Raw genomic sequence first — 13,615 nt, forward strand, 5'->3', positions numbered from 1 at the left:
CTGCATCCTGCCCCCTGCCTGTACCATGGGGCTGGGGGGGTACTGGGTGTGAGTGGGCGGGGAGCCAGCGGGAGCACGGGGCCTGCACTGGTGTCCCGGGGTCAGCGCCAGCAGGGCCCAGAGCAGGGTGTCAGGAACGCAGGGTCTCAGCTGGCAGGGGCTCTATGGAGCCAGGTTAGCTCCCCCCTCTCCCTGCTGGTGCAGCCCAGGCCAGCTCCACGGACCCCTGCCAGCCTGTGCCCTGCCTTGGGTCCCACCGGTGCTGGCCCTGGGACATTGTTCCCAAGACATTGGGACATTGGTCCCAAAATAGTGACCAGGGGGAGGGGCACCTGTCAAGGGGTGGGGCACCTGTCAATGGGCGGGGCTACCCATGCAGCCCTGGACAGTCTGCCAAAACTGCGTAAGTGGCCCTCCGCCCAAAATAATTGCCCGCCCCTGTGCTAGAACCTATGACTGCATCCTGTCTGGCTGCCACTCCCCTTATCTTTCTGGGTGCAAGAGCAGCCAGACGGTCCAAGCTCTTCTTCCCTCCTGACTTACACTGCTTGTCCCTGCAGTAGGTGGTGGGGCAGTGCACAACAATGTGACTGGGGAGCTAAGGGTAACCCTGAGCATGTGGCCTAGGTGCAAATTGCTCATGCAAAACAAACAAATCCAACGGCTTTTCTGGGAAGTCATTTCCCTAACCAGGGTATTATCAACATAAAGTAGATTTTGCCTGTGGAATTTAATTAGTAATATTAAGCAATCTCAGGCTTTTATTTTTAGCTTGTTTCAAGTGTGCAGTGATTGCTGCAGTTTAGTTTTCCAACCTTACTATTTTAATTGTTTGTACATGCATAGAAAACTTCCACACTTTGTAATAAAAAAATGTTAGTCCCTCAGCACACAGCAACAGCATTTTTCCAACAAAGGGACTAAAGTAGTAATCCAGAAGCCTTGCCTAGAAGTCAAAGAAGCTCCCCCATACATTCTTAAAAATCTTTCCCTTCATTTCAGAATCTAGACTTATTTAAACCAGATACCATTATATCATGTGTCTATAGGGAGCTGCTTTTCCCCCCCAAAATTGGAGTGCTTGTGCAGGGTCTTTTGATTAATTAATTTTAAACGATTGTAAGGTAGATTGTTTTCTTTATATATAGGTTCTGATCATAAGGTCCTTTGGGATACTTTTTTTCTATTTTATTTCCTAGTTTCCATCATTTAAGACTTTTTGCTGGTTTTCATTTATGGACTTTTGGGAGCCTCATTCATCATAGACTGTTTGCTGCTTCTCAGCAATGTGGGGCAGGTTAGCATATGGGGTAGCTGAGAAAGGGAAAACTTCTTGACTTGTAAGTTCAATTTCCCAGAGTATTTTTCATTGATGTACTTTGCTTTCCCTGGCAGAATCATAGAATAATAGAAAAGTAGGGCTAAGACCTCCAGGAGTTCATTTAATCCAACCTTTTACTCAGGGAAGGATCCTCTGTATCTAAACTATTCCTTCTTAAAAATTTCCAGGGATGTAAACTCCACAACCTGTCTAGCTAACCTACTTCAAAGGTGGGAAGATTTTATTTAATTAGAAATTCAAATTCAGATGTAAAAAGTAATAGCAGCAGTAGTTGTTTTACAGCTTTTGCTAAAGTGATATAATAGAATTAACAGTAAAATTACCATGATTTGTGATAATTGGTAAAAGCATACAATAAAATTACACGTTCTGTTAATTTTAACAAAAGTCCAATTGAATATAACACATGATAGATACAAAAAAATAGAAATAAATAAAATTAAGCAATATACAATAGTAGAATACAACATTAAAGGTAGGAAAATCTTTTTGATTTTGGCCTCTTTTTGATTCACAGTCTCCCAGCATCCCAGGATGCTTTGCACCTCCCTGCAACCCCCCCCCCCCCCCCCCCCGGGGGGGGGGGGGGGCCTCGGGCCCAGCAACCCCCACCTGCAGGGTGGGTGGGCTAGCCTTGGCCCAAGCTATCTGCTTCAGCTGAGCAGGGAGGCATGTTTTAGCACCCCCCAGCTTCTGGCCTAGGCCACTGCAGGCATGTGGCTGCATTTCCAGTATCAAAAGTGAATGTCTAGTCACTTACTTATCGATTCAGTCTACGCAGTGTATTCTAACCTGTGAAGATTGAATCGATTCAGCCTCAGGCTTTTTGACTGTCTGTACTTAGCGCTAAAGTATCTGACATCCCCAGCCTGGTAGTTGATTGACAGCTCAGAGGTGACAAGTTTGAGACAATGGCAGAAGTGCTGATTGGTATGTGTGACTTAGTTTGGGAGGCTGGAGTCAGTTAATCAAAGTTGTGTCTGTAACCAAAATGTTAAGAATTTTCTAACCACATATGAGTGAATTTAACTAATATGTATGCCAGTAAAAGAGACGGAGAATCCTTTTTGAGAGTACCATAAAACACTGGTCATAAATTGCATGTACTTAGTGTCATGCAGGATGTGAGAGGTTGTTTTTTTTAATTATAAGTACTAATATGAGCTTCTTAGGAAATCTCTTAAAATAATGTCTAAAGCTTATCATTGGGTGTGTAGAGGTCTCAGTCCAGTAGACTGCTTGTCATTTCTAGTAACATATGAAGTGTAGAGAAGCCAGCAGGAAAACCCAGCTTCTACTCTCCTGCATCCCTGCTCTGTCTTTTGAGATCTGAAGTTCAGCCCCTCCGCTGCCTTTTCCCAGTGCTTATCATTCTCCACTGCACTCCTGTAGCTATCCTCATGAGCTTTGTAGCTGGGATCTGATAGCTTCTTTCTAGTGCTGCAGTGCCCTGAGTATAGCTAGAAAGCACTTGTTTTGTCACAGGATAGCTGCACCACAGTTTGCTTAAAGGGCAGATTTCAAATGCAAGTTTATTTCCATTGTCAGACTTAGTGTGTACTCACATGACTATAATCTCTGAACTGCAGAGCTCAAAATTAAGTAGCAATTATGCTAAAATCCACTTGATGGGGGATTACATTTACATAACACAGACAATTTAGGAAAAACTCAAACCTTAAACTTCACAAGAAAACTGTGCATTTGATTCTTTAACATCAAAAGTCTTATAAAAAACATTTGCCCATTTTGATGTCCAGGATGCAAAGGGACTTTGGGATGTGGCAGGGCATTGTTGGTTAAGAGGACTCTTGTTGTTTATTCCTTTACTTTTTATATTGGTGCAGGTTTATATAAATTGTAACCTTTATTTAGAAAGGCAAGCAACATTTTATATTGTGTGGCTTTTGGTTTGCTTCTTTTTGTTTTGGGTTTTTTTCTGGGGGGGGAGGGGGGTTATTTTTTGGTTTGGGGTTTTTTGTTTGTTTCTTTGGGGGGGTTTAAAGGAAAAAGCTATAAGAATCTCAGGTCCATGAATTTCCATCATTGAAGTTTGGCAGATCCCAGAATAGGGAAGAAAGGGGATGAAGAGTGCAGGTAGCTCAGGCAGTTGTGCAGTTTCAGTGTAAAGCAGTTCATGCTCCTCTTGAAGCTTTTTGCATGGTTGCAATGACTGACAGAATGAGCACACACCTTAGGAAGCTTGCTGCCAAAGGCAGTTCAACATACACATCTGCATCCATGGTCTCCTCTTGAAGCAATGCTTTGAAATAAAGAATATGGATGCCTCCACCTCCCGATCACTCACCAGTTCTTATCCTATCTTTGGAAAGGCACTAAGCTTTTAGGGAATTTTATTGGTATTTTCAGGTTTATGTTCCTTCATAGTGTAGTTTTTTTACATTAATTTGAAAGTTTTGCTTTTGCTTTCATTTGATATCTGGGTATATATGTATGAAAACTGCAGTTTAAAACTCCTTGTGAGCTAACAAAGTAATGGCTAAATTACCAGGGCACCTTTCCTTAGAAGGCCTGAAAGAACACTTTTGACTTGGTCTTCAATCTGTTAAGTGATTTCTGCAAGACTCACTGTGAAAGCTGATTGCTTGAACCCTTCCTTAAGCAAGACCTTGTATAGTTCCAGAAATGAGAAATGGGCTTTTCTTTGGGAGGGGTCTCCTAGGAGCATAACATCAGAAATATATTCTGGGGTTTTGTTCAAAAAAGAAAACCTCAGATACATCAAGTGCAGGCTTTGATTATTCAAACTGGAAGCAAAAGGGCACAGCCAAAGTCTATGTCAGGGGGTTGTCAGCCTTTTACTAATGACAGGCCACCCTTTGCAATTGAACCAGTGCCATGGCATCCGCTGCTGCACCTCAGTTGTACCTACCCATCAATGCAGCCTCTTCTAAAACATCTGGGAAGGGACAATTTGAGTGGCTAATTTGCTGAGCAGCAACTGCAGCGTGGTGGGACACAGCAGCCCTTTGCACAGGACCAGAATTGCAAGGAGCTTTCTGCAGGAGCTGGCAGTAAGGAATTAGGCAGCAAGGAATTAGCCAGCTGTTAGTAAAATGCAGAACACAGAAGCCAGGCTGGCGCTTGCACCTGGTGATCAGTGTGCCATTAGTAAAACATGGACTGGATCATGCGCTGGATCCAATCTTTTCCTCCATCAAATCTGGCCTGCAGCCAGGCCATAGGTTGCTGACCCTTATCTACATATTTTGAATGCTGATCAGGACACTACATCACTCTTCAGAGGCTCAGAGTTTAAAAATGAATGCAAAAAAAGACCACATTTGTTGCATTGGGAAATTAGAAAAGAGTATGATGTATTCTTTGCAGCAGTAGTTTGTATTTTTATTAGGCAAATTTGTTTTTGTTGTGTATTCAGGTTTTTTGTTGTTCTTTTTTTAAGCCACAGAAATAGGTAAAGCTTCTCAGCTTTCAAGCAAATAGCTTACTGAATTAAGAAGCTAGGAAAGTGTTTTTATGAATTGAAATGTTCTTATTTTTTTTACCCTGTTTTAGTTCTGATTTTACAACACAGCATTTACAAAGGTGAGAGACCAGACAAATTATAGCACTGTTCAGTACAGCTGAGATTTGAAGTTTCAAAAAGTAGTACAACTCATATCAAATTGGCTCATATACAAAAGACTACGATTGAGGGAAAAAGTCTTTCATTTTGGCATCAATGAAAAATTTCCAATGATAACATGGAATGGGTCCATTTGAAAATGTGTAAAATAAAATATTCTATTCATAGTTATCCACGAACAATGTATCAACACTGTTTTCCTTCTTTTAATAGTGTCAAATGCCTCCAGAAGACTGTAAAAGATTCTTACCATATTGTTTGTAGACCATGTGCTAGTAAATTAGATGTTTGTGCTAAGTGTGGAAAAGGAGAAGAAATTGTAATCCCGTAAGTAGATATTTGAAAGCTTAATTACGTACCTCCATAAAGTGTGTATCATGTGTTTTCTTTTTTTAAAACAAATGGAAACATGGCATAAAGTAACATAAGGCTATGTGGTCAAAAATACAGCAGTTTCTGGCAGTTTCCATTTGTTTTCAAGCCATAAATTATTCTGATGGAATTTCAATAAGAGACAATGGTCTCAGTTCTTCCCATCTTAAACTAGTGGTGAAACTCTCATTATCTTTCATGGGATCAAGATCAGACCCAATAAGCCTTGTTCAAGTAAAACACATTCATTATTGTAATATTAAAAGGTGAATAGCACCTCCTTCTGTAGACCATGATACTGTAAAATGGATTAAATTATTGAGTGCCTGAAAATATGCTGAAACTATTTGACTGTTTTGAATTTAGTCTGTCATCCGATGATTCAGAGTTAAGAGAGAACAAAAAACAGAAATCAGACAAGGGTGGCTATTGCGTACAGCAACCATAATGCTGTTGAGGATTTTTATTACTCTTGTGCCAGCAGTTTCTCTTTACTGAGCATCCTGTATTAATTTGCTGTGCTTGGCTTATGGCCAGCAGAAGTCTGATTGGTTGAACTGTTCATAGATTTTTTTTCAGGGACTTGGCTTCTTTCTCTCCATTATTTTACTACTTTTTTCCATTCAGCATAGAAGTAGCATGGTTTATATTTTTAAAAGAAACCCTTCCCTCCCCCTCCCATTTTAATAATTAATTTCTAAAAGATTAGTCAATAATACTTTCGTGTCTGTTTTTAGGATTGACAAAGGATCAGAACAAACTGAGAATGCAGCAGATGAAAATGACCAAAGGCAGAGGAGTAGAAAACATCAGTTGGAGGAAGGTGCTGATGAACCAGATTTTGACATTTTCTTAGATGACGTGGAGGATGATGATGATGATCCTGATGTATTCAAGGAAAAATTTAAAAATATGAAAATTGAAAGGAGTCTGAAAAGCTGACGTTCAAAAGCCTATAAAGAGACTGTACAATCAGAGGAAAAAGTTTTCTGTCTTATATTTCCGCTATGAAAATGAAGCCTGACATTTGAGGACTCAAAACACTGCTAATATATATAATGTCTGCTCTTTGTATCTATTGAAGTTTCTCTTGTTTAATAAAATTTCTTGTGTAAAGAGCAGCGTTTTTCAATGTAATAAGTAGATTTTGATTCTTTTTATATACAATATATCTGCTTCTGGAGAAAATTGATAGGATAATTTTTAAAGGATAGAAATAGAATATCTTTAAATTAGAATTGTCTCAAATTCAGTATGATGTAAGCAACTGACAGCATCACCTAGTAATGCATCTTTCCTTCCTTTTTCATGTCCTTGTGACAAGGTATTTAGCAGAACTCACAGATTTATTGGATTCTGCCAGGCCTTGCTGTGAGCACTTTTGCTGTAGCCTTGAACTTGTGACCTTTGGGCGATTAACTGTGCACCTTAGCACCTGCATCCTCCCCCCACATGCACTTTTCTTGCTACAGTGGATAGTGCAGTGTTGGAATTCTTGATTCTTATTCTAGTTCAGATACCATTTCTTTAATGAATTCTGAGCAATTAAAGTATTTTGCATATGGAGAAATATTAAAAATATGGAGTAAAAAAGTCGTAATAAGGAAAAGGCTTGTAATTGTAATAAGTTTTGTTTTTTAAAGATTCACCAAACCCTTTGAAGACAATGCCTTTGTAATGTTGCTGGGAATAGAAAATGGTTCATTTAGTATGGAAATGAAATCATCTATCAAAACCTTTTGATAATTAGTCAGTGTACTCTTATCTGCCCAGTGACTCTGTAGGCTCTATGGCCACAAATGTGTGATGTTCTAAGTTAGGAACTCCCCACTACACAAAAGCCTGGGAGCCCATAGGTCATTGTCCTGTCTGACTAAAGCAATGAGCCATGACAAACTTTGCATGCCTAAACTGCCCACTTTTACATCCCCATTGGAAAGTTATGCTTTGAGTTCAACATCTTGGCTCCCATGAAGGTGGGGAAAAAACAATGTCATAACCTGCATTTTTCATTTGATTGACAAAAAGAATTGCAGTTGCCAAATTGTGAAAGGAGTTATGTATTAGGTGCCAGAGGCAAGCAAAAGTGGATATTTTGCCAAAAGTGAGGCCTAAAGCGAAGAGTTCTGCATAAAGAGCAGCAACATTAAGAGCTGAAAAGTATTTGGTCTATTGCAAATCTAAAAACCATTTTACTCAATGTAAGTTTTGTCATCTGTAGTATAGGTTAAAGCAGGGGTATCAGATCTGGAACCAGGGGCTAGCAGGGGCCCAGAGGCAACAGCAGGGGTCCAGTGACCACAGGGCAAGCAATGGGTGAATCTGCAAAACCCTCACTTGCCCCTTTTGCCAACAATGGCTATGTCCATTGGGGACCCAGAATTTCTGGTATCCTGGCAGGCCAGATGGACCAGCTTTGCAGGCTGGGTATGGCTTATGGACCATTCAGTTGACAACCCCAGTTTAAATCATTTGAACCTAAAATAAACAATAAAGGAAGTAGAAGTATAAAAACCAAAAGGCTTTTAAAGCTGAGGTTGCTTTGGCAAATGCATTCCCATCCTTCTGTGGGAAATAAGACCTGGATTCGGCAGTAACTTTAGCCTATGCCAGTCAAGGGAACACCAAGATCTTATGGAAATGATATTTATGAATGGTGGGACTAAAGCAAAGATAGAGAAAAAGCAGATATCAAGATGGTTCTATAAATGTTTAGAGAATTGATGGTCATGATATAATGTCTTCTTTCTGACACTGGACAATAATAGAAGGACCTTAATAAGAAGATAGTGGAGGTGGTATATGTAAGGAGCAAGTGACTACTGTGGTTTTTACTTGTTTTGATGGGAAAACCAATTACATAATCTGAAGGGATCCCCATTACACAGGACATGAAGATTATTTCAACTTTCCTGTCTTCTATAGCTCTTTAGATTGGTTTCTGCAAAATGTGCTCAGAAGAGAAAAAGCTTGAAGAAAAAGGGAACAAAAATGTGGCATGGAAAATCTGCCACAGGGGAAGAGGTGAAAAGGTTTAGGACTGTTCAGTTAGGAGAAAAGTTAGGAGAAGTGTGATATTTGTTAAAATACAGAATGATGAATGGTAACTAGAGAAGGTAAATAGGATGCTTTGCAACACAAAAACAAGAATACACCAAATGAAAATGAAAGGTGATAGGCAAAATGGATAACAAAAATATCTGTCTTAAACTAGTATTTATGCTTGGTTTTTTTTATATAGTTTCTTGGGATTAGGAATAAGTGTCTCTTATGGACAGGTTATATTATTAATGAGCATAAAGACTTTAAAATAATCTATTACAGATTATATAATTGATTACGTGAATTCTTCTACCTTCTATTGGGACATTTGATACTAGAAATAATCATAGAAAATTAGGGTTGGAAGGGACCTCAAGAAGGTCATTTAGTCTGACCCCTTGCTCAAAGTAGCACAATCCCCAACTATATCACCCCAGCCAAGGCTTTGTCTAAAAACCTCTGATGAATGATGGAGATTCCATAACCTCTCTTAATAGCCTGTTCCAGGCTCCCCTGTACTACCCTCCTGGTGGGAAAGTTTTTCCTAATATCTAACCTAAACTTCCCTTGCTGCAACTTGAGACGGTTACTCCTTGTTCTGTCATCTGCCACCACAGAGAAGAGTCTAGCTTCATCTTTGGAACCACCTTTCCGGTAATTGGAGGCTGTTATTAAATCCCCTCTCAGTCTTCTCTTCTCCAAACTAAATAAGCTCAGTTGCCTCAGCCTCTCCACATAAGTCATGTGTCCCGGCCCCTGAGCCATTTTTATTTCCCTTCATTGGACTCTCTCCAATTAGTCCACATCTTTTCTGTAGTGGGGAAACTGAAACTGGACACAGTACTCCAGATGTAGCCTTACCAGTGCCAAATAGAGAGGAATAATCACTTCCCTCAATTTGTTGGCAACACTTGCTAATGCAGCCCAGTATGTCATTAGCCTTCTTCGCAACAAGTGCACGCTGTTGGCTCATATTCAGCTTACTGTCCACCATAACCTCCAGGTCATATTTTGCAGAGCTGTTGCTTATGCAGTCAGTCCCCAGCCTATATGAGTGCATAGGATGGTTCTGTCCCAGGTGCAGGACTTTGCCCGTTTCGTTATTGAGCCTCATGAGATTTCTTTTGGTCCAATCGTCCAATTTGTTTAGGTCTCTGAATTCTAGCCCCACCCCTGAGTGTATTATGCTCCCAGCTTGGTGTCATCTGCAGATTTGCTGAGGGTGTACTCCATCCCATCTTTCAGGTAGTTGATGAAAATATTGAACAAAACCAGCCCCAGGACTGACTCTTGGGGTACACTTGATGCTGGCTGCCAACTATACATCAAGCCATTGATTACTATGCTTTGAGCCTAATGATCTAGCTAGGTTTTTATACACCCTACAGTCCATTCATCCAACCCATATTTTCTTAGCTCCCTTGCAAGAATGTTGTGGAAGACTGTATCAAAAGCCTTGCTAAAGTCAAGGTATATCACATCCACTGGTCCACAGAGCCAATCATCTCATCATAGAAGGCAATCAAGTTGGTCAGGCATCGCTTGCCCTTGGTGAACCTATGCTGACTGTTCCTAACTACCTTCTTCTCCTCCAAATGTTTAGCAATTGATTCCTTGAGGACCTGCTCCATGATTTTTCCAGGGACTGAGGTGAGGCTGACCAGTCTGCAGTGTCTGGGGTCTTCCTTGCCTTTTTTCAAGATAGACTGTATATTTGCCCTTTTCCAATCATCCAGGACCTCTCCTGATCTCCATGAGTTTTCAAAAATAATGGTCAGTGGCTCTGCAATTATATTGGCCAAATCCCTCAACACCCTCAGGTGCATTGTGGACTTGTTACATGACCAGCTTTTAAAAATAGTCCTTAATCTGTTCTACCATTGTTGACTGCTTGCTTCTCCCGCAAACTGTACCACCAGGTGCAGTAGTCTGTTAGCTGACTTTGCCTGTAAAGACAGGTAAAAAAGGCATTGAGTACTTCAACCTTTTCTAGATCATCTGTCACTAGGTAGTTGCCCCCATTCAGTAACAGACCCACACTTTTTCTGATCTTCCTCTTGTTACTGACATACTTGTAGAAACCTTTCACTTCCCGTGCTCGCTGCAACTCCAGTTGTGCTTTGGCCTTTCTGATTTCATCCCTGCATGCCCGAGCAATATTCTTATATTTCTCACAGAATGCTAGATTAAATAAGTGGCTGGTCTAGTATTTACATTATTTACCATGGAAGAATCTCAGTGTCATTTCTATGCTGCAACAAATATCTTTGTTTTGGGGAAGATGCATATAGGGTTTAATTTGATTTTAGTTTCATAGTAAAACTTTGCAAGACCATCGTCATAATACTTTGTGTAAGGGTGACTACTAACAGTAGAAGTTACTGCTTCATGTGGAAGATCACTGGAGTACTGCTTAGAAAAGTCCTGAGTCCCAGGTTTCCTTGAAGATATGGAGAACCATGCAGATTCCAGTCCTGGGTAGATACACACAATATGAACATGAAAACCAGTTGCTGCTGTAATGAAAATGTGTTGTAGTGATTTATCAACAATAAAAACATGAATTCTCCCCAGCACAGCTATTCGGAGTTGTTATCTTGAGAAGGTAGGCTGTACTCTAGCATTTAAAATCGGTTCCTATTCTCAGTCCATGCAGTCGGTTAGCCCAGTCTAATTGCCATAGGCTTTATACATCCTTTAGCATAGTGGGTCTCAACTTTTCTGGAGTCAAGGCACTCCTCCACAACTTTTGTGAATTGAGTGGTGCCTAATTTGAAACACTAATATATATATCACAGTGCCTACCTTCTTCCAGAGGGTCCAGGCCGTAGGATGTGGAATTGACCAGACAAGGAGAAGCCTGAGCCTGCACTAAACTTCTCACACTTCATGGCACCTTTCAAAAGATCTGGTGGTAGCCCAGAGTGCCACAGCCCCCTGACTGAGAATCACTCTGCTAGTAGGAAAATAAGGTTCAGAGTGTCTGAATATTCTAAGTTTCTTCTGGGTTAAACGTTTAAAAACCAGATGGGCTGGTTTCTTTGGTGGGAGTATATACTATAGTACAAGGTCTTGATATTGAATTCAGTGCAAGTACTTGTGAAGCTGCATCTATTCTCAGTAAAAATATTCCAAAGTATGTCCAAAAATGAACAGTGCATAAAACCCATGCCAGTAAAATAATCATTTTATGATCGATTCCATTATAGTTTTTTCATGCAAGTTTCATTTAATAAACCCTGGGTTGCTCAGTCGCAGAAACGGAAAGCAGACTTGGCACTTTTATTATCCTGTCTAATGGGAAGCAAGTAGATGTTGTCTGGACTCTGAACTAAAGGTCAAGCTTCATGGTGGTCAGAGAAGTTTTTCCTCTAGGACAGCATTGACATCTGCCTACCCACCTAGAGGTTGACGTCAGTAAAGGTGTAGCGAAAACAAGAATTGCAAAATCCAGGGGTATTTTTATGTAATTTGGAATTAATTTCAGAAGCATGAAATGGAAACAATACATTGCATACTCAGTAAATTTCACACTTGAGTGATTTACATATGACAAACATCCTTTTAGTAAGCAAAAAATATTACTGGAAAAACTCATTAATGCCCTGGCCCTTTACCCAAAGGTGAGAGGAAATCCTGAAATGATAGGGAAGTACGTCATGGAGCTGGCAATCTCTGCATGATAGTAGAATTAAGGGAAGGATTTTGTTGTGGTGGTGACACAAGCTATCAGTGCTGTAACAAGATCTGATGAGCAGATTGACAATGAGTAACAGGGCAAAGCAGGAACACAAAAGACCTACTCATCTAGTTCAATGTCTTTCCATCATTTAACTGATTTACTGTTGTGAATCCAGGTTGAGTTTAAACCTAGCCATACCTTCCATCATACACAGCGTTATTAAGGTCTGTTTTACCGCCATGGCTAACAATGGTGTCCTTCCAGTTGTGTTAGCAATATGGGGGACCTTTGTTTGGACAGCTCTTGGGTTGTGTCAACCATTTTCAACAACTTACCAAGAACTGAATTGTTTGTTATGGCACTGAATGTGACAGCCAAAGCCATCATACAACAGTACTAACATTGCCAACTTAGTGGCCATTTATTGTAAAAAGAGCTCTTCTTGTAGATGTGACCTAAAGAATTACTTGGAATGCCTTGAGTGAATTATAAAGGGAAATTACATTTTAAGTCAAAATTGTTCCTTTAATATTCTTGCTTCTACATGCCCAATTTGTAATTAAACCTAGAATAACCTTGCAATTATCCTCAGGTTTACTTTTTTACAAGACATTGAAACGATGATTTCATCTCTCTCCTGAGTGTTAAACAGTGTTTAGTATAAAAATCTGCCCTGTCCTGGCCCCGTCAGTACAAAAAGCTGCCCTGTCAAGTAGCTCAGGGCTACTTGCACTCAGGAGCTTCTGGGGCCCAGCCAATTGGTACCTGGGGACACTACCCCTTGTGCCAGCTGGACTGCTGAAGCAGCACTGAGAGTTCCCTGCACCCTCTACCCACTGCAGCAGTCTGGCAGTGGGGGCTGCTGCCTGGCTGTGACCTGCTGTGCAACTGCCAGACCTGGATGAGGCATCTCCCGTCTGGGCCAGCTGCCAGTGAGTTGTGGCAGCAGAGCTGGCCTTTGTGTAGCACTACTGCCATGTGTGCCTTTTCTTTTTTTAAGGCTCTGGGGGGGGAAGCCATCAGGGGGCTGGGGGTGCAAATGGGGGGTGGGGCAGCCATTGTGGGGGAGGCTGCAGGAGCCAATGGAGGATGGGGCCAGGCAGGGCAGCAATCCAGGGGGCTGGGAGAACAAGCAGCGGTAGGGGATGTGAGCCCTGCAGGGGGTCGTGGTAGCCCCCATGGGGGCTGTGGCCCCTGTGGGGGTGCTGTAATCCCTGTGGGGGGCTGAGGCCCCTGTGGGGGACAGCAAAACACATAGGTATTTAGAATTCACTTTATTATGATGATAGAGACACTGATAGGCTTCCAAATTGCTTTAACACTGGAGATATATCAATAAAACATTGCCCAACTGATCACTGTCTCTCTGTCTCTGTCTTTCTCTCTCTCTCTCTATCTTTATAGTGGTCTTTTGTTTTAATTGTGGAGGAACATGGATTTTGGGTTATTTTACAGGGTGACTTTGGGAATTTTTTATCAGGGATTTTTCAGATTTCCAGTAGGGAACACCAGAATTCCTGCTCGGGAGGCCAGTGGCAGGACCCTGCCTGCTCAGAGCTGGCACCTTGGA

General features: G+C 41.2%; 1 protein-coding gene across 1 annotated transcript in view; it reads left to right on the forward strand.

The window, feature by feature from the left end:
• Nucleotides 1–6,305, forward strand: part of CUNH9orf85 (chromosome unknown C9orf85 homolog) — a 45,342-nt gene extending 39,037 nt beyond the window's left edge. Inside the window, exons 3-4 of the mRNA XM_006023825.2 lie at nt 5,163–5,276; nt 6,059–6,305. Coding sequence (XP_006023887.1) covers nt 5,163–5,276; nt 6,059–6,263 — 319 coding nt within the window. The 3' untranslated portion in view covers nt 6,264–6,305. The remainder of the gene's footprint in view (nt 1–5,162; nt 5,277–6,058) is intronic.
• Nucleotides 6,306–13,615: the final 7,310 nt, after the last annotated feature.

This window comes from Alligator sinensis, unplaced genomic scaffold, assembly GCF_000455745.1.
Source record: "Alligator sinensis unplaced genomic scaffold, ASM45574v1 scaffold308_2, whole genome shotgun sequence".
Taxonomy (NCBI): domain Eukaryota; kingdom Metazoa; phylum Chordata; order Crocodylia; family Alligatoridae; genus Alligator; species Alligator sinensis.